Source organism: Crocuta crocuta, unplaced genomic scaffold, assembly GCF_008692635.1.
Source record: "Crocuta crocuta isolate KB4526 unplaced genomic scaffold, BGI_CrCroc_1.0 scaffold556, whole genome shotgun sequence".
NCBI lineage: Eukaryota > Metazoa > Chordata > Mammalia > Carnivora > Hyaenidae > Crocuta > Crocuta crocuta.
In genome coordinates, this window is record NW_027527436.1 from 2080291 (window position 1) to 2107609 (window position 27319).

Sequence of the window (27319 nt, forward strand, 5' to 3'; positions counted from 1 at the left end):
GGGGGGGGGGGGGGGTGTGAAGTGAATACCTGTATCTTTCAGTTTGCCATTTATTGGATTTGTTTTTATTCATTTGGCCAACTCAGTTTCCTTTTACTAGTTGTAATCTGCTCCTCATTTTTTCTTAAGATTTTGCTAAGATGTACACTTGGAAAATTTGCCATGGTTTCTTGAATAAATTCCCTGGTTCCTTTCTTAATCTGATTCATGGGCACAGAGACTGCTTTAAAACAGTCATATAATGCTAGACAATGAATGTGGAGAAAAGCAGAAGTCTGTTAGGCTCTCTTCTGTGTAAGGACAGACACATGGTGATGGCAACACAAAGTAAAAAAATGCATAGGTAGACTAGATACTGAATGGGAGTAAACATGAATTGTCTGGGGGGTATTGAAGTACTTACTGTCTTATATGTTAGCCAATTAGTTGTTTGATTTTGGGAGCGCCTGGGTGGCTCAATCTGTTCAACTTCTTGCTCTTGATTTTGGCTCAGGTCATGATCACAGGGTGATCCCTGTATTGGACTCCCGGCTGAGCATGGAGCCTGCTTAGGATTCTCTCCCTCTCCCTCTTTCTCTCCCCCTCTCCCTCTCCCCTGCCCTGTCTCCATCTGCCCCTCCCCCTGCTCGCATGCTTACACNTAAAAAATTCTTTGGTTTTTTTGAGAGCTCTTTGAATAACCTTAACTCTGAATTGAAATTGGCAAGAGTGTAAAATAATAAGTGTCCATAACTGATGTAGCTATAGCTATGCAACAACTCGTAAATTATTATTTGAAAGCAGGTTAACTAAACACTGAAGTTTCAAAGCATGTCCTCATGTATAATACCAGATTATTTTTAATTGCAGATTTAGTACCTCAAGACAAACCCTTATGTGGATTCCAGATTCTTTTTTTTCCAGGTATTTCATACAATTCTTTAGTACCATTTTTTCAAAACTTGATTATTAAAATAACAAAAATTTTATTTTTCCAGTTAAATTAATGTTTTTATTTCTTGGATAAAAATCTTAACTCTTAAAATAGATTTTAAAATTCTGATTTTATTTTGAAGATAGGATGATTCATTTGTATTGGTCTTGGACATTTGATAAAAAATTAGGGCATTCTATTCATACTCAGGTTTTAGGAACTAACTCTGGCTTATTGATCATGATTCTTCTAGTTTGCTGAGTGGAAGAATTTCAACACTTCGAGATGAAACTGGTGCTGTGAGTATAATATGTTGATATGTATTTCTAATTTGAAATATATGTATTAATATAATAATTATCAATATTAATGCTTATAATGCTTAGTCCTTATTGTATAGTGACTCTAAGAAGATAGAAAAGCTAATCTTTTAATAACCACTAAATGAAAGTGACATATATGTACTTACAAAGTGTTTTATTTCTTGTTATGTATAGTGTTTCTGTAATTAATACAACTCTAAATGGAATAGTGCATATAGCAATTTAAGTATTTGTGATTGGAGAGATTGGAGAATATGAGCTTACATTGTCAGGAGAGGAAATACTTTTAATTAGGAATTAAAACTGTAGCAATAATTAGATGAATATGAATACTAAAAAATTTGATACTGGATTAGAATGGTGAGATATTGCAAATTAGTTAAGTATTACAATTTTTTTTTTTTTTTTTTTGGAGAAAAACCTTAGGAACCTGTACAGCAATAGCAAAATGAGGGAAGGAAAGAACTTTTAGGGTACAGTATAGAAATATTAGTTTATGTATTTAAAAAGTAGTTATAATATGCACAAGAGTATGTAAAGTAAATGGCTAGTACTCACAAAAGGGAAAATAGCTTTCTGTTTGGAGGCACCAAAGTGACCAGACGTATTTATTTGCTGTGATGGGATTTGCAGATTGAAATAAAGCAGCAAATGCAGGTATGTTCATAGGAGATGATAGAGAAGTAACATCTCGAGCAATCTATAGTGTTTCTCCAGCTTCTCACTGCTTCTAATAAAAACAAAAGCCAAGAGTTTTTGTAGCTAGAACAACCTCATTTATTGTATCAACATAATCAATTATAACATAAAGAGGTTTACTGCTAGCTATCATTCTCCTATCTAATTGGCTAATGTAAGCTTTAAAAGGTGTTCATTTTTATGGTTAGAACTTTTATAATTAATTTAAAATTGGTATCCAAAGTGTTGGTATACATTCCTGTAGAAAGTTATCAGTTATATATTTTATATTTTCTAGAGCATTTTATTTTCCCCGTTTGTATTCTGTGGTGTGCAGTATTTTTATTTAAGAAATGTGTTTGTCTTAATCCCCCACCCCTGGCTTTTGAGGAAATTGAGATAATGGGATGTAAAAGTGCTATGAGAATGCTATTATTTTCCAGCTTTTATAGTAATGTGCATTACTTATTTTTCTTGATTACCCATGTGTGTATTATGAAAGTACATTGTTTCATTAATTCACATATGAATCACAAATTATATAAGTCACAATCATTGTCACCAGTAATAATGTAACGTAAGAAGGTATTATTTATGTATAATGTTTCTTAAGTATTTACTGAATTCTAAAATATTTCAGATAAAAATTTTCCCTTATATGTCACTTTTACCAAAAATATCAATAAATAGATACCATTATTCCTACAATTTAAAATATCAATCTAATAATGGGTTTTGGGGGATGAAGAGACATACTGCATTAAATGCACAGAGTTAAAGCTGCATTTTAACTTTAGAAACATTAAAATTTAAGAGTGGAATCCAGTGAATACAGTATTTAAATAATTCAGTGTTTGTCCCCTAAGTTAGTGCTACCCATTAATTTGTTGAATTTATGATTTGAAAATAAAGCAGTTTTTCGTTTACAGATATTTATTGATCGAGATCCAGCAGCATTTGCACCCATTTTAAATTTTCTTCGGACAAAAGAACTAGATTTAAGGTACGAAATGTATCTTTTTAAAGTAAATTCTTACTGATAGGTATGTGTTTTTGGAATATTTTGTGGTTCGCCCCCACCCCCAAATTATTTTCGCTTGAACGGTTCCCCAGAGTTCACAGGTAGAGGCCGCCACCCTGTCCTCTCCCCCTCTAGACCAGGGCAGTAGCTTCCCTTCCAGATCCGTGCCTTCATTCTTACAGCCCTCCAGTTACTTTTCCACACTGTAGCCAAACTTATCTTCTAAAAATCTAAATCTCCTCTGGTTGCTACTCTGCCTAAAACGCTTATTTGATATGTTCTTGGACTAATGGCCAGGGATTTTGGACTATTGTTTCATAAGGCTCTCTGTGGCCTTGCCCCTGCTTAATTTTGCGTTTCTACAGTTTCACCTCTTTGTGGTCCTGGTCTTTTTTTAAAAAAAAAAATTTATTGTTTGTTTATTTTTGAGAGAGAGAGGCAGAGAGAAACAGAGTAAGAACAGGGGAGGGACAGAGAGAGAGGAAGACACAGAATCCCAAGCCGGCTCCAGGCTCTGAGCTGTCAGCACAGAGCCTAATGCAAGGCTTGAACTCACGGACTGTGAGATCATGACCTGAGGCAAAGTGGGACGCTGAACCGACTGAGCCACCCAGGTGCCCCTCTGTGGTCTTGGTCTTGATCCTGACTTCTTCAGTGATCTCTGCTGTGTCCACCCAGTATAGGTCTTCCTAGTACCACAACATTTTTTACACGTATTCTTTTTTCAGTAGTCCATCTTCCGTTTGACTTTAAATTCCAAGAGGGTAAGCACTATACTATGTATCCCCGGGATCTAGCATTGTGTTTGATATATGAATTTTATGCATCATGTTCAATACAGGAGTTTTATAGATTATAGATAAACGAATGACCACTTAAACTGTTTCTTTAACTTTGTCATCGTCTGGATTCCTACCAAGAATTTACAGTCTGATTTGCATTCTATTATTCTTTTATTCCATATATTCCTAGTGAACTTTCACTAAGGATTTCTTTATACTTTTTTAGATACAGCTGTTAAAATTCTAATTGCTTAGGGGCGCCTGGCTGGCTCAGTTGGTGAAGTATGTGCCTCTTGATCTCAGGGTTGTGAGTTCAAGCCCCATGTTGGGTGTAGAGATTACTTAAAAATAATATCTAAAAAATATTTTTAAAATTCTAGTTGTTTATTTGACCTGCTTCTTTATAATATTGTTTAAGTTTTGGCTTATAATTAACTGGAATATGAGCCCCTTAAAGATGACAAAAATCTTTTGGTCTCATTTGTTTCCTGTGATTTTTCCAGTGTTAAAACAGTGCATATAAAATAAAAAGACTGCATAGAGTCGCTTTGTACCTTTTCAGTGATATTTACTGAATCAGTAAAAGAGTTTGTTGGAGCTTTTTGTTTGTTGTTTGTTTGGTTCGTGGAGGTGACAAATAAGTTACTAACTACTTCTTGAGTAAAATTATCTTGACTCCTAGAATTTGATTAAAGAAGCCTAAACTTACTTCTGGTCCATTTCTTGTGACTAATTCACAGCTAGGTAACTCAGGAAGGGCAGAATTAGTAAGAATTAAATGTCTGTATTTATTGACTACTCTTCTTATAAATTGCTGTGTTACTTCATTTAAAGAGGCTTATCAAATTAAAATTCTCTAAGTAGTAGTACCTTTCAAAAGAAGATGGGAAGGATGGGGCGCCTGGGTGGCTTAGTCGGTTGAGCGTCCCACTTTCGCTTAGGTCATGATCTTGCGGTTCGTGGGTTCGAGCCCCGCGTCGGGCTCTGTGCTGACTGCCAGCTCAGAGACTGGAGCCTATTTCATAGTCTGTGTCTCCCTCTCTCTCTGACCCTCTCCTGCTCACACTGTCTCTCTCTCTCCTAGAAATAAACAAAAATATTTAAAAAAAAAAGAAGATGGGAAGGAATCTAAAAACTACTGTGTTCTAATTCTCTGCCCTCCATAAAATTCTCCTGTTGCCCTTCTCACAGTGCTGTGGTTACCATATTTGTTTTCTTGTCCTCCCCCGGAGACTGGGCTTCCTCAAGAACTGTTGTGTCCTGAGCCACCTTGTAATTAGCCAGTACTGCTGTGCTGTTAACACAAATGGTTTTGAAAAGAAAGGTTTAACTGTTCTTGTGTTAAACTAGCCACAACCAATTTGACAAATAAAAGCAATTTAATATTGCAGTTGCATGTGTTTCTTAAACACAAGGAATCTTTTAAAAGAGCAGTTTTAGGTTTACAACAAAATCCAGAAGAAGGTACAGTGATGTCTTGTACACCTCCTGTTCCTACACATGCATAGTCCACGCCATTATCAGCATCCCTTACCAGAATGGTACTTTTTTTCTTTTTACCAAGGATGAACCTACATTGACACGTCATAACCATGCAAAGTTCATAGCTTACATTATAGTTAACTCTGGGTCTTGTGTATTCTGTCGGTTTCGACAAATGTATAATGACACATGTCCATCACTTAAATATCATGGAAAGTATTTTCACTAATTTAACAGTCTTTTGTGCTCTGCCCCCTGCAACCATTGACTTTGCCTTTTGCAGAATGTCAAATACTTGGAATAATACAGTAGGTAGGCTTTTCAGATTGCCTTTTACCAAGATCACACTGTTGTGATTACTATAGTTTTATGGAAATATTGTGGTTGGGTCCTCTGATTTTATTCTCTCTCAATATTGTGTTGACTATTCTGGGTCTTTTTAGTCTCCATATAAACTTCAGAATCAGTTTGTCAATATCCATAAAATAACGTGCTAGAGTTTTGATTAGGATTTAATTGAATTTCAGGTGAAGTTGAGAAGAACTGACATCTTAACAAAACTGAATTTTCCAACCCATGAACATGGAATATCTTTCCATTTACTTAGTTCTTTGGTTTTGTTCATTAGAGTTCTGTAGTTTGCTTCATATAGATCTTAATGTATTTTTTGTTAGATTTATACCTAGGTATTTAATGTTTTTTTGGTGGTGCTAATGTAAGTGGTATTATGTTTTTAATTTTAAATTCCATTATTCATTATTGGTACATAGCAACTGACTTTGGTAAACTAACCTTGTGTCCTGCAGCCTTACTATAATCGTTTATTAGTTCCAGAAGTTTTTGTCTATTTTGGATTTTCTCTATAGAGAGTCATGTCATCTGTGAATAATAGTTGTTTGTTCTCTGTGTGGGTTTATTACAGTTGTTGCTATATGGCATTATTGAGAATTTTTGCACCAATGTCCATGAGCAGTACTAGTCTGTAGTTTTCTTAAGTGTCTTTGGTTTTGGTATTAGGGTAATACTGGCCTTATAAAATGAGTTAGGAAATATTCCTATTTCTAACTTCTGAAAGAGATTATAGAGAACTGGTATGATTTTTTAAACCTAAATGTTTGCTAGAATTCACTAGTGAATCCTTCTGGGTCTGTTGCTTTCTGTTTTGATTCAATTCCTTTAGTAGGTATAGGCCTATACAGATTGTCTCTTTTTTCTTCTGTGAGTTTCAGCAAATGATGCCTTTCAAAGAATTGGTTCATTTCATCTTGGTTATCAAATTTGTGGGAATAGAATTGTTCATAGTATTCCTTTATTATCCTTTTAATTTCCATGAACTCTGTAGTGATGCCCACTCTTATTTTTGTCCAAGCAATATTTTTTTAGTAAGGACAAATTATAACTGAAACCTAAAATGAATCATTAGTATTTAAACTCTTAATCTTCTGTTCTTTTTATTTTCATATTATTTAATGTTACTATAACATCTACTAGTAAGCTTAGTCCTTTCTAAGGCTAGTCTTCCCCCGCCCCACACTTTTACTTTATGTTTTACTTTTATTTATGGTTTCTGATGAGAAGAGTCATTTATCTGAATTTCTTTGTTCAAATAATATTTATTACATAATTACATAAATATAAATCATTTTGCGAGGTATGTCCATCGATGGATGAATGGATAAAGATGTGGTATATATATATACCACCTTAAGCGGCATTAAGGAATCTACTCTTGAAATCATTGTTGAGCCATATGCTAACTAACTTGGATGTAAGTTTAAAAAATTTTTTTAAATGCATGTAGAAAAGCACAATTATTTTAATGCAGTTTTATTTTGTAAATAACAATGGCCTAACTAAAAAGTTTTTAAAAAATGAGTGGATTGTGCACTTGTAGGGATCTTTAAAAAAATTTTTTAATGTTATTTATTTTGGAGAGAGAGAGACAGACAGACAACAGACTGAGAGAGACTGAGTGCGAGTGGGGGAGAAGCAGAGAGAGGGAGACACAGAATCCTAAGCAGGCTCCAGGCTCTGAGCTGTTAGCACAGAGCCAGAGGAGGATTTTGATCTCAAACAGATCTCGAACTCAAACCATGAGATCATGACCTGAGCCAAAGCTGGATGCTTAACTGATGAGTAGGGATCATTATAGTATAATGAGAGGAGGTTAAAATATGTATAGAAATAATTATGATAAAAATTTGAAAGCAATAAATGCCACACTAGAATGATTTCTGCTCTTGTTTGCCTTATTAGGTATTTCTTGAAGCCCTAATCTCTTAGTTACCCAATTCATCTACATAAGAACGTTTTTAAATAAAAAAAAGTTTTTCAGAGGCATGTGGGTTTTTTGTTTGTTTTACTTAGAGCTTTTAACATGACTAAAGATATTAGGAGAAAACTAAGTTTTAAAGCCTTATGACTTTGTTCCCTTTAAGAACTTAGTACTTTTTCCTTCTTCTTCAGATAATCCAAGTTGCCAGTGTTGGAGGCTTTATATCATTTGTTTGGTTTTTTTTTGTAGGGGAGTGAGTATTAATGTTCTCAGGCATGAAGCAGAATTTTATGGAATCACTCCACTAGGTATGTATTGTCCTAATACTTTGTTTTTGTGATTTGACTTTTCATGCAATAAACTTGCCTAATGAAATATGTTTTATTCCTGGTCCTATTTTTTTTTTAATTTTTTAATGTTTTTTAATTTATTTTTGAGAGAGAGAGACAGCATGAGCAGGGGAGGGTCAGAGAGAGAGGGAGACACAGAATCTGAAACAGGCTCCAGGCTCTGAGCTGTCAGCACAGAACCTGATGCAGGGCTCGAACCCACGAACCATGAGATCATGACCTGAGCCGAAGTCAGACACTTAACTGACTGAGCCACCCAGGCGCCCCCCCCAACTCCTATTTTTTGATAGGCTACTTCAGTATGCTTACGTTTTTGGTTTTTCATAGCAAAAAGATGTCAACTGATTTAATTTCAACATTTTCCTTTTCTTCCCTTATCCTCTTTAATTAGAGAAAATACAAGTGGAGTCCTGTTTTTCTGTTTGCATGTTCTCTTGACAAGTTTGCTTTGAAATGTTTCTAGTCAGAAGGCTTCTCCTGTGCGAGGAACTGGAGCGCTCCTCCTGCGGCAGCGTCCTTTTTCATGGTTACTTGCCTCCGCCAGGTACTTTTGCTTTATTTGTCTGGTCTTTATTTAAAAGCAATTTTATTTTCATCATTCAGCAAGTAGAGACTTATAGAGTGGAAAATCTGTTTCCTTGGTGGTTGAGTTTCTCATGTATAAATATACTAGAAATGTGAAGAATTTTAATTTTAACAGAAGTCATACTGTATGTTGGAGGGGAGATGTGCCATACTTTTTCTTTTCTGTAAAAGGCCAGACAGGCTTGTGAGCTAGATCTAAATGGCAACTACTCAGCTCTGCTGGGGGCTCTAAGGACATGAATGGATGTGGCCAGTACAACTTTATTGACTTTGCCAGCCAGTGTTAGAGCACTGGCTGTCAGTGTCCTTTCTGTAGAACCCCAGGAGCTCTGCAGACTTAGGGCGTAGGGCCTTGTACCGGAGGGAGGGAGGGAGAGAGAGAGAGGAAGAGAGGGAGGGAGGGAGGGAGGGAGGGGCTGGTGAGGCACCTGTCATCCCCCCCTCCACCTCAGTCAGATAGAAGACTTTTGCCTTTACCTATGTTAAGGTGGGCTTCTGAGCGAGATTTCATTCCAAAAAAAGACTCCTCTGTCAAGTAAAAGACATTTTGGTGAAAGGACAAGTTGAGCAGTAAAGCAGTTTCAGTGAGTACATTGTACCGAACACAAAGCAACCGTGTAAACACAAAGCAAATGTAAACAGTTGGTTTACAGTTCAGTTGGTGACAACTGGATTAATGACTGATTTCAGTAACCTAGAGCTGGATAAAAATGGAATATAACAGGATTGACAAGCATCGGAAATCTGTTGAAAGGATTTATTTCATTTTCATTTTGTTGTTTTTTGTGGGAATTGAATTATTTGTAATGCATTGCTATATTGGGAGATAAGTTTTAGCTATGATGAAATTCACATGTGTATGTTACTTCGTTACAGTGAAACTTTAAATGCTTGGTAGGTGAACTTAGAAATAACTTTATCTTATTTCTTTTTATAGGTATTCCTAGTCGTAAGATAAACAACACGACCAGATCCTCTGCTGGTTCTAGGAATGGATTAAATTCCACAGAAAGTGAAGGTCGGGGAAATGGTACCCAGCCTGCTCTCGCTGGAACTGGAGAAGAGACTGTTAGGCTAGGTAAACAAAGATTACAGGAGTAGACCAAAAAAAAAAAAAAAGTTTTTAGTTTTGAGTGATAGTATTTTTTAAAGATGCAATCTTTGCCTCATCTGTCTTTTTAATATAAATAAATCATTTATATCTTTATATCTCATTTGATATATAATTTATTTAAGAGTTTGTGATCATCTGTTTCCTGTAAATCTTTAGGGGTTGGCAAACTTTTTATGTAAAGAAACAGTAACCCTTTTAGGCCCTGTCAGAACTGTTCAGCATCGCAACAGCCAAGGATGACATGTAAATCAACGTGCTTGGCTGGGTTTCAGCAAAACTCTATTCATGAAAACAGGTAGAAGACTGGAATCAGCCCATGGGCCATAGTTTACCCACCCCGGCTTTAGAACGTAAACTATTTCTTTTTCTAAAATCCACAGGATTTCCTGTGGATCCACGAAAGGTGCTCATAGTGGCTGGCCATCACAACTGGATTGTAGCTGCATACGCCCACTTTGCGGTGTGTTATAGGTACTGTATAAGTAAGATCGGTTTGCTCTGGGAGAGGTGTAGTTCTTAATAATTGTGATTTTATATTTACAGACTTAGGAGTGGCTAGTCATCCTATTATTTTTCCTGCATATTTTGCCCACTTCTGTGTCTCTTGACTAGATTTAGTTTGCTTTTATTTTTGTAATTAATTTGATAAATATTCTGATAGCTTTTGTATGTCTTTCCCATTTACTATCATCTGTGATAGAACTGAGGTATTTTGAAGTTGTTTCTTTTTCCTTATTCTATCCAGCTCCTGAATCACTTAACTATTATATAGAATGACGAGGCAGAATTGTTAATAGGCGTCCTGTGATTTTCTGTCTATAATGATTTCAGTCTTTTGTACTCGGTAGGTGGGGGTAGTAAGACTCTACGTTGGTCATGACTATCAAATAGTTGGGAGTGAGGTAGTGAAGCAGGACAATTGTGGGCAGAAGTGATGTGGTATAATATCTGTAACATGTGAGACATACACAGACATAGTTTGGTTTTACTAATTCTTGCATTCTCAGAAACTTAAAGAATGAGGAAGAGTGTAGTGTAGACCAGTGATTCTGTTTTTTAAAATGGAGAAGAGGGAGGATTCTTAGCTCAGAATCACTGTATACAGTGTCACCGACGACAGAATGCCATAGAGACACAAATAAATGGTTGTGATATTCTAGCTTAGATGATTATCCCACTTAATTGCTTAAAAATAAAAGAATATATAAACATTTTGTCACTTTTGAGGTTAGTTATGAAAAAATAGCTACAATAGATTAAAAATAATTTAAAATGTCTCATAAAGTTCACAGATGTATTATAAAGAATCCCAGATGTATTTTTAAAATATCTGAGTTTATTGATAAGTTTACTAGTTGTGTAAAAAAGCCTTTTATAACAGTCATCTCTGCTTTATATTTTCATTGCAATAGAAATTCAGTGCAAACTTTTCATTTTGAGGGCATTCTGTTTTTTGTTTTAATTATTAAATAGTACGGAAATGACTTTTTGATTGATTTCTTTGGGGAATGACTTTTATATGAAGCCACGCTGATTTGAAAAAAGGAAGTTTTTGAGGGGAGGTGTTTTGAACTTAAGGACTTATGACTCTAACTTGAGAAAACTATTTTAGACTTTTTTTATTTGGTTAAATATTATGTACATATTTTTATTGATAAGGACATCCAGAGGAATTGTGAAATAATTGTTAACCAGGTGTAATTTTCATTATTGCACAGCAGTACTGAAGATTGCTACTTGCCAGACAGAGACATATAGTATTGCAGAAAGTGTCACTCATTGAGTGACAAATATCAGAAGGATGCTGTTAACATTTTCCATTCTTTATGTTTGCTTTTGACTGTGACCTTTCTTTGCTTTCTCTGAGTGTTATTGATGACAGACTAATATGCATAGTGACAGAGGAAAAGAAGTGAGGATGTATTGTGTTTCCTCATATATGGTTAAATCATTTAACACAGTGGCAATAAAAGATTTCAAAATAAATATTCAAATGATTTCATTCGATAGTGTAATCTTTTCCATAAGTTGTTTTTCCACAGCTTTTAATAAATTTAAAACACTAATAAATGAAATAGTACATTGAACCCTGGTATGTTCTCACCTAGATCCACTAATTTTCTACATTCTTAGGCTTTACTTTTTTTTTTTCTTCTTGAAATTTTCATTTAAATTCTAGTTAGTTAACGTACAGTGCAGTATTGGTTTCCAGACTCGATCAGTGGTTCATCACTTACAGACCGCCCAGCGGTCATCCCAACAAGCGCCCTCCGTAGTGCCCATCACCGGTCTAGCCCTTAACCCACCCACTCCCTCCATCAGCCTTCACTTTGTTCTCTGTCCTTAAGAGTCTCTTATGGTTTGTTTCCCTCTCTTTTTTTCTCTCCCACATGTTCAGCTGTGTACTTTTGTATATATGTGTTACTGAAGAGTAGTTGTGTAAATTGTTGCCTTCTAGGAGCTTGTGTTTCTCTTTAGATCTTTCATCCCTTTGGAACTTACTTTTGTTTTATGGTGTGAGATTTAGGGATCTATTTTCTTTTCATCCAAGAGGTTAGTAGCTAATTATGTTCTGATTATTTATCACATAAATTATCATTTCCTCAGTGAATTTGGAAGCCTTCCTTTATCTTGCTTTACACGCACACACACACACACACACACACACACTTAGATCTAATTTTAGACTCCTCTAAAATGACCTATGTTGTCTATTCCCATGTAATCTGAGGTACTGCGTATTTCTAGTAAGTTGCACAGTGCTGTCGAGCATGACTCCTGCGCTGTATTTCTTAGAGATTTTAATGTGGAAGATAATCATATTCTTTGCATAGGTGTCCTGATTTCATAGTGTCGGTTCACTGGGCAGGAGTAAGGAGATGGAGTACTGATCAGAGCTCATCTGACTTGTTTTATGTATTTCAACTTTTGTGTCACTTGTATGGAAAAATCATAAAACATATTTTTTATCTTTGTATTTAATGTTAACTTAGAAACAGTATCACCTATCATATTGAGTTAAGTTTTCTTTCCTTTTTTTTTAATCTTATTGATTTATTCTGAAAGAGAGAGAGAACTTTAAAGAGATTGTGCGCATGGGCAGGAGGGGGGGAGGGGGAAAAGGGAGGGAGGGAGAGAGAGAGAGGGAATCCCAAGCAGGCTTGTACTCACAATACAGGGCCCCATCTGGGCTCAAACTCAGGAACTGTGAGATCATGACCTGAGTGGAAACCAAGATTTGGATGCTTAACTGACTGAGTCACCAGGTGCCCCGAGTTAAATTTTCTAATTGTTACAATCACCTCCAAATATGTTGTCCTGATTCTTTTACTCTTTTCTGACATCTGTATTTTATAATATCCTAATTTCTTTAGAGAAAGGTAACTTAGAAGTATGATTTCTGTAAAAGATGAGATCATATACACTTACATTTCTAAAGTAATGATCACAAAAATCACATCATTCACCTTATTAAATTCAATATAACATCTCTGCTGAACACTGTTATGAGCCGAGTATAAGTCTGCATTTGCGTTGCAGCATGTTGTCATTATTCTCGAAGTGCTGCAGCCCCAGCTTTGTGCCCTGTTTGGCGGTTCCTAAGAGGGCCTATATCTCATATTTCACTGTTTGTACATGTTTAGATTTTACTAAATGATTTTTTTGTATTTGTATATCATAACACATGATCCCATCTGGTGGCTGAAGTGGGTAATTGCAGAGCCAATGAATGCTTAGGAAAAATTGTACATTTTCTTAAAATAAAATGTACATTTTCTATATGTTCCTTTGAAGTTAAGAAAATCATTAGTTCTTTGAAATTAATAAGAAGGCTGTATTGCATATTTTTGTGAATTATGGTTGTATTACTTTAGCATACTTAAAATTTTTTTAACTTTATGTATTTATTTTGAGAGAGAGGGATGAGAATCCCAAGCGGGCTCTGTGTTGCCAGCGCATAGCCCAAAGCAGTGCTTGAACCCACAAACTGTGATCATGGCTTGAGCTGAAATCAAGAGTCGGCTATTCAACCGACTGAGCCACCCAGGTTCATGTTAGCATACAGTATTAAACAAAATTGAAGCGAAAGTGATTCTACCCAGGTCTGCAGGTAACCATCATGTATAAACATAGAATGGGTTTTTTTGTGATTGTATGCCAGGTGGTATATGCATGAACATTGTTTTCTTCATGTGTTTATTGTCATAGGTAGGCAAATTAAAACTTTACAGCTTTGTTTCTATCAGTGTAACTTTAAAAATAGGTACTCCATAAAGTTGAGGTCATTATTGTGATTGCATAACTGTAAGTTCTGAATGTATGAAAGCTGGCTATATAATCACAGAATACATGTCTGAAAGATTGAAGTTCAGATAGGGAAGAAAAAAATTATTAAAAATTTACAGGTATGTTCATAAGTAGTTAAATATTAAAACATTTATATTCAATCAACTGCAAATCTGAACCGTGGTAGGCTTTATTTATGGGAAAGGAATAGGCTCATGAAGTTTTTTCATTTAGAATGAAACCTTTAAAATCTGAGGCTTTCCAAAGCTTTACATTTTACCCAGTTGATTGTCCAGTATATTGGAATGCGTAATGGTATACTGGATTATGCCTTTATCTTAGTTTGCCTGGATAGGCTGTCAGCCCTGTCTCCTGAAGTGCCAAAAAATAATAGGTTGATTGCAGGTAGTTTCAGTTAATAGCTGAATAACTGCTTAATAACTAAAAGTAATAATATCTTAAAATTCTGATTTTTGTTGACTGTTCTATCTGTAGATAATGATACTAACGCTTTTCTGTGTAGACAAGCTTTTTCAAAATTTGAATGATTTCTTCTAAACATTTCTTTGAAGAAATAAAGAATTCGGGTCTCTTGTTATGTGGCTTTTATGTCCTCTGTATGATCTGGCTTTGTAGAGGAAGTACATTGGCAAAATCTTATATTTAATAAATCTAGCTGTGATTAATTGTTTTGGAATATTTGTATTGTTTGCTTAATTGCTGCTGAGTCTGACTTCTATTTTATTTTTACTTAACAGAATCAAAGAATCTTCAGGATGGCAACAAGTGTTTACAAGCCCATATTTGGATTGGACTATTGAACGAGTAGCTTTAAATGCAAAAGTGGTTGGAGGCCCACACGGAGACAAAGATAAGATGGTTGCTGTTGCTTCGGAGAGTAGCATCATCTTATGGAGTGTCCAGGACGGAGGGAGCGGAAGTGAAATTGGTAGGGGGTTCTCGTTCATGCTGCGTTTTGCTGTTGTATATAATGTTCTGAAGTTAAAGAGGGATCTCCCAGCAGCATAAGAACTAACCTGGACTGTTACTTAACTAGAGCTGCCACGTCATCTTTCCACAGTTCAGTGATAATACGACCGCTAAATATGAGAGGAAGAATCTAGTAGAGAGGGCAAAATTGGTGTTTTAGGAGAGAGGGGAGAGGACTCTCCCAGTCTGGTCTGGCCAGAAGCTGGCGGCCATATGACCTGGGTCCCAAAGCGGGACCACTTTCTTTCTAGTTCCTTGTCCTGTGGGGCCTGAAGATGGGGTAAGTGGCTTTCTTGCCCGTCCTCATTTGTTGCTTCTAGAGCAGAAATTTTCCAGCTTTTTAATCTCAGAACTACTTTGTACCCCTAGAAACTCATTCAGGACCATTAAGAGATTTTGCTTGTGTATGTTATATCTATCGTTACTTATCATAATAGGAATTGAGACTGAAATTTTTATAAATGCTCATTAGTTTAACAATAGCAATAATAAACCCATTGGATGGTAACATGAATAACATTTTAATGAAAAATAGTTTTGTTTTCCAAAAATTTTTGTGACGAGTGGCATTGGTTTACAGTTTTATGAATCTCTTTAATATTTTATTGAATTCTGATTCCAGTTTGTGCATTTAGTCTTTTGCATTATGTGTTTTTGGTTGATCTACATGAAGAAAATTTGGCTTTATGCAGATACATAGTTGGAAGAAAACATTTTAAACACTTTAATAATCTTTCCAGGTAATTGTGGACATTGTTTTTTTGCTACTGTCCTAAACATTTGAAATCGTATCAATGAACTTTGCATACCCTGTTAAGCTAAAATTCAGCAATCTATTTTATTTGATTTATCTATTTACTTAACTTATTTTTTAATATTTAGTTTTGAGAGAGAGAGAGAAACCGGGTGTGAGTGGTTGAGGGGCAGAGAGAGGGAGACGTAGAATCCGAAGCAGGCTCCAGACTCTGAGCTGTCAGCACAGAGATGTCAACATCTTCCAAATGTTGACATCTTTCTTGTACAATATCGAGGAAAAGAGTCACTAGTGATCACATCTCTAAACTGTCATATATTGGGAAACGGTCGCATTCACTGTGGCAGATANCTATTTTTTAATATTTAGTTTTGAGAGAGAGAAACCGGGTGTGAGTGGTTGAGGGGCAGAGAGAGGGAGACGTAGAATCCGAAGCAGGCTCCAGACTCTGAGCTGTCAGCACAGAGATGTCAACATCTTCCAAATGTTGACATCTTTCTTGTACAATATCGAGGAAAAGAGTCACTAGTGATCACATCTCTAAACTGTCATATATTGGGAAACGGTCGCATTCACTGTGGCAGATAAAAGTTTTCCAAAATTCCAATTTTCACTTGAAACATTGAATTTTCATCATTGAAATAACAGGCTTTCTTTGTTCCCTTTTGAGGAGAGTCTGTCGAATACTCAGATCTGAATTACAGCGGTTTGTCATGCTTTCAGATAAAAATGGTATTCTGTGAAAAGAGCCGCTAGGTTAGCTCTCAGCCCCAGCATCTGAGAAGATGCTTTTCCTTGACGCAAGCATCGTACTTGGTCACACAGAATGTTGAGAACACATATAGCCCAAACTGAGATGGAGTCAGTACGAAATGCTATACAAATTGCTTCATCAAGGACATTCTCAAACTGGCCTTTTTTCTTTGCTTGCGAGTGTGTGGCCGAGACGAATCGAATGGCTGCTAGCACGGTGTGGGGCCCTTGTGCTCAGGCGCCTGCTGTCGTGGCCCACGTCACTTTGCCCACCGTCAGCGCAGCTGTCAACACAGACGTTCTAGGGTAAAGCAGGAGATTCATGAACGTTCTTTACCCTGGAGTATTTCAGCACCACATGTGTTTGCGGCCTTACATTCACACCAAAGACCTTTCATGAATGACTGGTTCTGATTCCGAATTAAAATAAGCAAAATACCGGGGTCAGCGACATCTGTATATTAATCAGCTTGCAGGACAAAAATGTAGTCTGGCTGACAAGATATTGTCTCTGCCAAGTCTTTAACTCAGGAACTTACTATGTAATTGAAAAGTGGCAGCATTTGATTTTTTTTTTTTTTTTTTTTTTACTAACTTTTCATCTGGCAGGCATTCAGCCCTGTTGCGCGTTCAGTGCTTTTCGTAGCCGCAAGTGGTGGGTGCGCCTCTAGCCCGTCATTGCCAGAACACACCCTGTAAGGCGCTTCAGTGCCCCTTTCCTTCCTAGTTGGAAAGTTTATAACAGTTTCTGGCTTCCGAGGACTTTTTCACGTCTTCATTTAAAATATTTTTTCCTTGGGGCGCCTGGGTGGCTTAGTCGGTTAAGCGTCCGACTTTCGCTTAGGTCATGATCTCGCGGTTCGTGGGTTCGAGCCCCGCGTCGGGCTCTGTGCTGACTGCCAGCTCAGAGCCTGGAGCCTGTTTCAGTCTGTGATTCCCTCTCTCTCTGACCCTCCCCTGCTCACGCTGTCTCTCTCTCTCCTAGAAATAATAAAATTAAAAAAAAATATTTTTTCCTTGGGGCATGTGAATGGCTCTGTTAGATGAGCATCCAGGTCTTGATTTCGGCTCAGGTCATGATCCCAATGTCATGGAATTGAGCCCCACTCTGGGCTCCGTGCTGAGCGTAGAGCCTGCTTAGAATCTCTCTTCCTCCGCCCCTCTCCCCTGCTTGCGCATGCTCTCACTTTCTAAATTAAAATTAAGTTAAGGCTTTTTTTTTTTTTAAGTTTATTTATTTATTTTGAAAGAGACAGAGAGAGTGTGAACCTGGGAGGGGCAGAGACCGAGGGAGAATCTCGTAGGCTCTGTGCTTTCAGGCAGAACCCAACGCTAGGCTTGAACTCACAAAGCTATGAGATCACGACGTGCACTGAAACTGAGTCAGACACTGAGCTGACTGAGTCACCCACGTGCCCCAAAATAGTCTTTTCTTTAAAATGTTTGGTCTCAGTGAGCCCACAACTGGCATTACAGTAGCATTCAAAAATGTTCTGTTGGATAGGCACTTATAATAAGGCAAGTTATCAACATCTAGTCTATTGAGGGAAATACAATTTTTGTTATTTCTAGTGGTTATTTCCCGTTTGGCTTAGTTTTTGCCCAGTCTCCCTTCCATGCCATCCCTGTGTTTGTCAGTAGCTTCAGACTTAGATGGCACAGCTCTGGGTTCTTCTGCAGGCAGATGTTCTAATTTTATCATTTTGAAACCAAAGAACCATCTACCAAAATAAGTAGATGAAAACCGTCTTAAAATAAATTTATTTCAGAACAAAGTATTTTAAAGAGTTTCAGATAAAGTTTTAAGATTTGTGGAAATTTCCAGAGCATTTTTAATACTAATATTGCACAGTATAGCAAAGTCCTTACTTCTTACTGTGTTTCTTTGTAGGCTCAAGGAAATTTTGGGTTTTAAGTTAATTTATCGGATAAGAATGAGGTTACAGAGATTATGGCAGATAAAACTGAAGACAACCAGTAAGAACATAGTGGAAGTATTTCCAACAAACTCAGTTAATCTTGGGGAAATGTACAAGTTAGTTATATCATAAAACTACCAATATAGATAGGCAATTGTAGACAACATAAGAATAAATACATAGATTCTATTAGCTGTCAAAATGGTGACCCCATTATGGCATGTAGCACCTGGAAGATTTCTCTGTATATTTCTGAGATAATGAGAGGGAAAAAGAGAAATGATTCTTTAATATTCATAAAAATAGTCTTGGCCTCTCAGACTTCTAGAATGGGTCTCATTCACATACCACACTTTGAGAATTATTGTTCTAGAACATTTTCCTTCCCTTCTCTCCCTGCTTCCCACCTGACCTCCCCAGATTTCAAATCTCATATGAGCCACTGGGACTTCTACTTGGTCATTATCTTTTATTCCTTTGAAGTCACCAGCTCTAGTTCCCCAGCTCAAAAATTCTTTCACTTCACTGGAATCTTCACTTATTGCTTCCCTCAAATCAGGTTTAGATTCTGTCATTACATTCACCCTAGCACAGAGCCTGAATTTCTTTGCACCACTCCCTTTGCTGTTTTTCCCTGAAGGAACCCCAACCCTCGGGGCACCTGGGTAGCTCAATTGGTTAAGAGTCTCACTTTGGCTCAGGTCATGATCTCACAGTTTGTGGGTTTGAGCCCCACCATGGGGTCTGTGTTGACAGGTCAGAGCCTGGAGCCTGCTTTGGATTCTGTGTCTCCCTCTCTGGCTCTCCCCTGATCGCACTCTGTTTCTCTCTGTCTCTCAAAAATAAATAAATGTAGAAAGAGAGAGAGAGAGAGGAGAGAAAGAAGAAAGAAAGAAAAAAGAAAGAAAAAGAAAGGGAAAGAAAGGAGGGAGGGAGGGAAGAAAAGAAAGAGAAAGAACGGAAGAAAGAAAGAAAAGAAGGAAAGAAACCTCAGTCTTGGCTAAACCTACCTTTCCACCTCAATAGCTAAATATGACTAGGAAACAGAAATGCATGCCTGCAAAGCAGTACTTCATCTCCATTCACGGCCTCCACTCTCAAGTGGGCCTTTAAAAGCTTCCCAGAAATGCTGATGTGTTATCCATGTCACTTTGCCACTCTCCTAAATGACTGTTTCACACTGTTTTCCTTTTCTTTAGACTTCCAGCACTTTCTGCCATTCTCATTCCCATTGAGAAAAGAGAGAATATAAGTCATATCTGTGTACCTGTGCTCACATACCCTGTTGTCTGATTTGTTACTGTGATTAAGTTGTCCCTGCTGTAATCTAAGGCCAGCTGAGTGTATTTAGTTGCATACTAGGTCCTGTTTGCTTTCGCTTTTGCAAGGACATTGCCCCAGTAGCCGCTTGCTCTGTCTCCTGCATCATAAGAACTGCTTGCTCTCGTGGATCATTTCCACCAGCACACGGCCATGCTGTAATTCTGTGGTAAGAACAACAAAGACTACCCTACTTTCTTTTCCGGTTTTTGCTCCATTTTTCTGTTTTCCTAAAGCAGAAGATAGGAGTTACCTGAACTTGTTTCAGTGTCTTCCTCTTCTGTTCTTTCTTGAAGTTGCTTTAGTCATTTTTTTGCTCCCACTGCTTCATAAAACTACTCTTGTTAGTATGACCTGTGATCTGTACTCTGTTAAATCCTGTGATCAATTCCTAGTCTCATCTTATTAAAACTTTAGAGCCTTTCCTTTTGAAAAGGATTAAATTTCCCTAGTCTCTAATTTCAGGAGTGGAATTACATAGTATGCATTCTTTTGTGTCTGGCCTCTTTCATTTAACAGTGTTTCTGAGACTTATCCATATTGTTGGATGTATCGGTGGCCCGTTCTTTTTATTGCTGAGTAGTATTCCGTTGACTGAGTATCCTAGGATTTGTTTATCCATTTATCTGTTGATGGGCATCTGGTTTATTTCCAGTTCAGAGGTGTTATAAATTCAAGAAGCCCTCTTTCTTTGCACTGTTTTTTTTTCTTCTTTTGTTTTGCTTTGTAAACGTGTTCTCAAGGTAAATAACATAGCAGTGGAATTTCTGAGTCATATGAAAAGTGTATGCTTAATGTTATAAGACACTTACAAACTCGTTTCCAAAGCAGTTGTACTAGTTTACTTTTCTGCTAGCAGTGTATGAGAGGAGTACATGGTGATTTTAATGGTGGTTTTAATTGCATTTCCCTGTTGATTAATGATATTGAGTATCTTTTCTTGTGCTTATTGACCGTTTATATTATTTCTTTTGGGATGGGTCTTTAAATAATTTTCTCAAGGCACCTGGGTATCTTGGTTGAGCATTCGATTCAGTCAGGTCACAATCCCAAGGTTATGGGATCCATCCCCTCGTGGTTGGGCTCCACGCTCCGTGCGGAACATGCTTGGGAGTCTCTCTTTCTTCCTCTGCCCCCCTTTGCTTGTGCGTACTCTCTCTCTCTCTCTCTCTCTCTTTACTTTAAAGACAAAGTAAAATTTTTAAAGAGTATTGTTTGGGGCGCCTGGGTGGCTCAGTCGGTTCAGTGCCCACCTTCAGCTCAGGTCGTGATCTCACGGTTTCGTGAGTTCGAGCCCTGCATGAGCTCTGTGCTGAGATTCTCAGAGCCCGCTTGAGATTCTCCCTTTCTCTCTGCCCCTTGCCTGCTCATACTCTCTCTGTCTCTCTCAAAATAAATAAACTTAAAAAAAAGTCATTTTTTTCTTTTTATGAGGAAATTTTCATTCCATTATTGATTTGTGATAGTTATTTATATATTCTAGATTTTCTTTGCAGCCAGAAATATTATCCCTTAGGAGGCATGTGGAAATGTCTGGAGACATTTTTGATTGACACAGCTAAGGGAGTTCTTTGTGTGTGTGTGTGTGTGTGTGTGTGTGTGTCTCCCTCCCTCCCTTTCTTCCCCCTCTCCATTATCCCTGTCTCTTTCTTTTCTCTTCTTTCTGGAACTCAGCTTTGTGTTAGACTACTCCATATTGGTCTAGAGATCACTGAAGCACTGTTTGTTTCATTTTTCTCCCCATTCTTTACATCAGTTTTTTTATCTGTCTATAATGTTGTTTTTACCCATTTTCTACAGTGAAGCCCATCTAGTAAGTTTTTTGTTTGAGATATTGGACTGTTAAGCCCTAAAATGACATCTTTAATTCCATTTTAGTTTGTTTCTCTGCTGAGATTTCTTAACCTTTCTACTTATTATGTTCTTTTTATTAAATCCAGCATATTCATTATAGATGTTTCATTATTTTTTGACTTTAATTCCAGTATCTGGATCATCTCCTATTTTTATTTCAGGTCCTATTCTACTTCACATGTTGAGGAAGATTTGATTGTATGCAGGACGTGTGCATGATACGTCTTGTAGGGTATGGATTGTGTTGGCTCTTAAACTATGTGAGTTTTGTCCTGGCAGGCAGTTAACTTACTGGAGGATCTTCTTGATCCTGCTACGCTTGTTTTTATGTACTGTTTGGGGTAGGTAGCCTCCCTCTGCTTGATTTCTTATTTAAGGGCTTGGCTCCTGTTCACGGGTGTGGTCCTTACTCCTAAAGTGTTGCCTTTTTTGGAGTCTTTACTGAAGGGATGTCTGAGGTGCTCAGCATGGGTTCTCCGGAGCTGGAGTGACCCATGTAACCTCTGTCACCTCCACTCAGTGCTCAGGGCTCTCTCTTCTGTGTTTTGGGGGATTTTCCCCCTGCCCAGGTACAGTCCGGCCTCTGCCAACGCGGAGGAAACCCGTGTGCTACTTCAGTGCCGCCCGCTCACTCACCCTGGTGCCCTCGCCGTTTTCTTACCACGTGCTCGCAAGTTCTAGCCCCTCCTCAGCACTCGCTCTACCTCAGTCTCTTCGGTTCAGGGAAACCATCACTCTGCCCTTCAGTGTCCCCTCCCTGTGTAGGGCCAGTAAAGTGCCCTGAACGCCAAAAGCCAGGGTGAATGCGGGGCACCCGGCTCTTTCCCACCCACCTTTCCATCTCCAGCTGGCTGTCCGCTGCCGAACACAGCCACCTCGGGTGTTGTGGCCAGTGTGTTGTCGCTTCCCGGCGAGGAAAAAGCTGAAGCCGTGCTTATTCCATCATGGCAGGCAGTTGAAGTCCCCCTAACGACTGTAGGCGGAAAGTTTCAACATTAAAATTTTGAAATTACGATCCGCTGGTAATTCTACAGAGAGAAAGTAAGTTGTATTCCCCACACCCCGTTTTTCAAATAGCCTCTTGTAACACGGCAGCAAGTGAAGGACATTTTAGGCCTTCCCTAGTTTGCAAAGGCTAGTGCGGTAGGGGCGGTGGTAGCAGACATACGTTCACGTCCAGGAAAGGAAACCGCTTATGATTACGAGTGTTCTTCAGAACTCGACAACAGCATCCGAAGAAACTTGTCCAGGACAGGCCAGTATGACCGAGCTCTTGCAGTGGTCGAACTCCTTTTGTTATAACTTGTGTAAGACGGCGCTGCTGCTCTAAGCAGCATTTTGCTGAAAGGGTCCCCTGAGACAGGAGCTTGTCTTTACTTATACCTCATCTTCCCTGTGGATAGTGGCCAAGGTGGTTGTGCCTAAGCAGGAGTGACACTTTGGGTTTCTGGAGAGCATTCAGAATGTCTTCCTTGATTTCTGTTGACTTCATCCTTCTCTAGAGTAATCGATGTTAGTTGGTTTTCTTGTTTTTATTTCCACCTTTCAAGTGGCCCATAGTATGAAGTATAGTTGGTTTCACATCTTCTGAACAATTGTTTGGCATGAAAAGTAAAGGACTTCCTAAAATTGTGTGTGAAATGGTGATTTTCTGCTCTGGAGTGGCAGGTTTATTTCTCAGCCCTTTCTGGTCAGAGAAGTTTTTGGGTGTGTGTGTTGTATTTTATTTTGCTGGAGTATTTTTTGGTTGACTGGTTGGCTTGAGGTGGTACGTTCATGTGTATAAATACATATTTTTACAATACAAATTAAAAACATATAGAAGACACTCTTAGCAATACTTACCACTTTTTTTTTTCTTTTTGTCTAGGATAAATCATTTTTCCTCCTAGGTCCCTGGCTTTTTCAAAATCAGCTGAGAATATTTTTTTCTTTTCTTTTTTTTTTTTTTAAGATTTTATTTTTGGAGTGCCTGGCTGGTTCAGTCAGTGGAACGTGTAACTCTTGATCTCAGGCTTGTGGGTTTGAGCTCTTCACTGGGTGGAGAGATTACTTAAAAATGTTTTTATCTCTTTATTAAAAACAAAGAGGTTGCACGTTCCACCGACTGAGCCAGCCAAGTGCTCCTGGTTAAGAATTTTCAAGGTGTTATTCATTGTTGCTGGTTTTGTCTTGTATGTAGTACACAGTTCTGAACAGAAAGAGAAATACCCTGCACTGGTGTAAGAATCAAAAGAAATCAGTTACCTTTTCTGGTTTATGCTTTCGGTACATGCTGAAGTTGCAGTTAATTGCTTTGTTTCTTCCCATGAATCATCAAAGCCTTATGCATCATGTTTTTCTGCTGTTATATATCATCCAGAAACAACTGTAAAGGGCCCTAATGCCATACCAAGGTGAGCCTGGAATTCTTTATATATCTTTGGTTCTTTTGCTGTTATTGTGGGATATTTGTTTCTTACAGCCTCCCGTGCCTACATCCTCTCTTTCCCCTTTCTCTGATTCTCTGGGCTTGCCCATTCCCCACCCTCCCCTCCCAACTGCCATTCGATGAACCATTTACCTTTTAAAAAAACTCAACTCAGAGGGCTTCTTTTCTAAAAATTCCTTCAAGCCTCTTTTCTTATCCTGCCCCTCCTTTGTTCCTCTGGATGTTACTTGATCCTGTGTGCCTACATCCTGCAGTTACTGTTGTATGTTACAATTGGTTGTTTGCATTTTTTCTCTCTTAAACCTTAAGTATCCAGTAATATCCCGTCATTTCATGTGTTTAATCCTACGGCCTGATATGATGCCTGTTGAATGAATTAAATGGAGATCTGCAGTGCTGAGAGACAAGGAGTTTAAGATAATTTGAGTAAAGGCATGAATGGTTTTAGTAAGATTTCTTGCTTCTTTCTGCCCCCCCACCCCGAGTGTGTGTGTGTGTGTGTGTGTGTCCAGATTTCTGGACATGTTCTAGATAGGTGAGGCTGCCAAGTGTCTGTGCTCAGATCAGTGGCTCCTAAAAACCCCAGTCATTAGCATGCTGTAGCTAAATCTCATGCAGATTTTATAAAGGTGTAGTGCGTTTTCTGATTCAGTGAGTCTAGGAGGAATCTTAGGATTCTTTTTATTTTGTTCACTTTAAATACACTGGTTATTTTGATGGGCAACCAAGTGTGGGAACCACAGCTTCAGGTAACACGGTGTTTTAGGGTATGGCCGCTTAGGGCAGCTGCTTACGAGCGTACCAGGTTTCTTGTTTTTGATCCCTGAAGGGTCTAGTATGCAACTACGGAAATGAGAACACATTTAAATTAGTCATGCTCAAGGTGTTTCTTATTTGAGTTTTGATGAATTCTAAACATAGTGACTATTTAACCTCTTTATTTTTTTATTATCATTTAAGGAGTGTTCAGCCTTGGCGTTCCTGTAGATGCTCTCTTCTTTATTGGTAACCAACTGGTGGCTACAAGTCATACAGGGAAAGTGGGAGTGTGGAATGCTGTCACTCAGCACTGGCAGGTCAGTGTTCACTAAAGCATATTACAGACAGTGTTTCTGAAACCCATGCTGATTATGCATTGACTTCATTTTTGTGGAGTTCATAGTGTCTGTTTTACTTATTTTTTAACTGAGGTATAATGACATACGCTATATTAGTTTCAGGTATACAGCATAATGATTTGATAATTTGTGTACATTGCAGAATGATCACTGTAAGTCTAGTTTAACATCTTTCACCAAATGCAATTACAGAATTTTCTTGTTATGAGAATTTTATTTGTTTATTTATTTATTTTTGAGAGACATCTATAAAGTGCATGTTGGGGAGGAGCAGAGAGAGAGGAAGTTAGCTTTTTTTTTTTTTTTTTTTTTTTAATNGCATGACCAAAGGAGGGCAAAGAGAGAGAATCCTAAGCAGGCTCTACACTGTCAGTGTAGACCCTGACACGGGGCTGGAACTGAACCAGGGGCTTGAACTGAACTGTGAGATCATGATATGAGCGGAAATCAAGAGTTGGAGGCTTAACCAACTGAGCCACCCAGGCGCCCCTTATCTTTTATGTTTTGACTCCCTTCACCCACTTGGCCCACCCTTCACCCCCTGCCTCTGACAAGTACCATTGTTGTATGTGCTGATTGGTTTTGGTTTTGTTTTGTTTGCTTATTTGATTTTAGGTTTCACATGAGTGAAATCATAGGAATCTGTCTGTCTTCATCTGATTTTTTTCATTTAACATAATGCCCTCAAGGTCCATCTATATTACTGTAAATGACAAGGTTTTTTGTGTTTTTTTTTTTTTTGTGGTTGAGTAATATTCCAATATATATATGTGTGTGTGTGTGTGTATACCTATATATATATATGTATATATATAACATGTTCTTTGTCTCTTCAACCATGGAAGGACACTTAGACTATTTTCTTATCTTGGCTTTTTTTAAATAATGCTGTAGGGAATATGGTGGTGCCTGTTGAGTTAGAAATTTTGTTTACTTCTGATACCCTGAAGTGGAATTGCTGGATCGTATGGTAGTTCTGTTTTTAATTTTTTGAGAAACCTCCATATTGTTTTCCATAGTGGCTGTAACAATTTGCCTTCTCATCAACAGTGCACAAGAGATCCCTTTTCTCCACATCCTTGCCAATGCTTGTTATTTCTTGTTTTTTTTTTTCTTTTTATAATAGCTCTTCTAACAGGTGTGAGGTGATAACTCATTGTGGTTTTGATTTGCATCTCCCTGATGATGAGTGATATTGAGCATGTTTTCATGCACCTGTTGTCCATCTGTATGTCTTCTTTGGAGAACTGCCTATTCATATCCTTTACCCATTTTTTGGTTTCTATTTTTGATTACATAAAATACTGATTTTATTTATAGTAGCAAATTTACTTCTAGATACAGATTTGATTATGCTTTGAAAAATGTTAGGTTATCTTGGAAAATGAGTTATTTAAACTGTGGTCTGACGTTTCATTTTGAAATGTTTTAACTTCCACTCTTTGGGAACAGTAGTCCAGGCTAACTTCATTTCCTGAGTAAAGCTCAGATCTTTGTGAACATGTGTAGCCTGTACAGAGAAGATGGTAAGCTAAATGATCTCAAGTTCTTAAGAGGAACAAAAGGGTAACTATAAAAGAGTTAATGCCTGGTTCTGAAGGAGAGAACAGTCTTAAGTCTTAAAGGACTTAAGCAGAGAGTAACATGGTTAGATCCCTGTTTTAGGAAGGTAACAGTATTAATTGCTATGAAAGCCAGGCTGGAGATCAGGGGAGTAATCTAGCAAAAAAGCAGAGAGATTTGACTAAAGGCAGTGTTGATACAGATGGCAAAGATGGGCCTATTGGAAAAGCATTTCATAAGCCTTTCTAAAAGTAGAGGATTGGTATCTGGGTTAGGTGTGGAAAATTGAAAGAGAGGGAGATGTGTTTCTAGTTTTGGATTCCTAATTTTGACAGTCAGGTGGATAGTAATAAGTTGACAGGGAACATAGGAAGGGAAGCAAGTATGGTGCAAAACAGTGTGAGGAATAATTAGATTGATTACATATGTTTACTGAGATTCCTATAGGCATCAAAAGGCAGGTGTTCAGTACACATTTGGGAGTACCCCTTTGGAATTCAGGAAGAAAGAAAGGGCTAGAAAGAAGTATTTTAGAAACCACAACGCTTCTGTGGTAAATGAAAAATAAGAACTGATAAGGTTTTCTGTTGAGAGGATGTACATAGGAAAAAAAATGTTAGAAGTGTTGGAAGCATTAACATTTAAGCGGACAAGATAAGGAAACCAAGAGCCAAAGGAACATACATGATTGAGAATAACATTAGTCTAGGATATGATTTGCAGACATATGTTAATTAGGTTTTATTTGGGGAAAGCCAGATTTTGGGAACTGAAGAATCAAAGGATCAGGGATTAGACACAGCACAT

The 27319-nt window shown here is 37.7% G+C and overlaps 1 protein-coding gene across 5 annotated transcripts in view; it reads left to right on the plus strand.

Moving 5' to 3' along the window:
• Positions 1-27319, plus strand: part of KCTD3 (potassium channel tetramerization domain containing 3) — an 81922-nt gene that overhangs the window by 33307 nt on the left and 21296 nt on the right. For 4 of the 5 annotated variants that reach the window (XM_077759405.1, XM_077759412.1, XM_077759427.1 and 1 more), the window contains 9 exons: positions 850-903; positions 1167-1212; positions 2844-2917; positions 7724-7782; positions 8288-8368; positions 9347-9487; positions 9904-9994; positions 14569-14759; positions 24792-24907. In XM_077759405.1, coding sequence (XP_077615531.1) covers positions 850-903; positions 1167-1212; positions 2844-2917; positions 7724-7782; positions 8288-8368; positions 9347-9487; positions 9904-9994; positions 14569-14759; positions 24792-24907 — 853 coding nt within the window. Of the gene's footprint in view, positions 1-849; positions 904-1166; positions 1213-2843; positions 2918-7723; positions 7783-8215; positions 8369-9346; positions 9488-9903; positions 9995-14568; positions 14760-24791; positions 24908-27319 lie in introns of those variants that run through there. The other variant, XM_077759436.1, reaches the window with a different exon arrangement.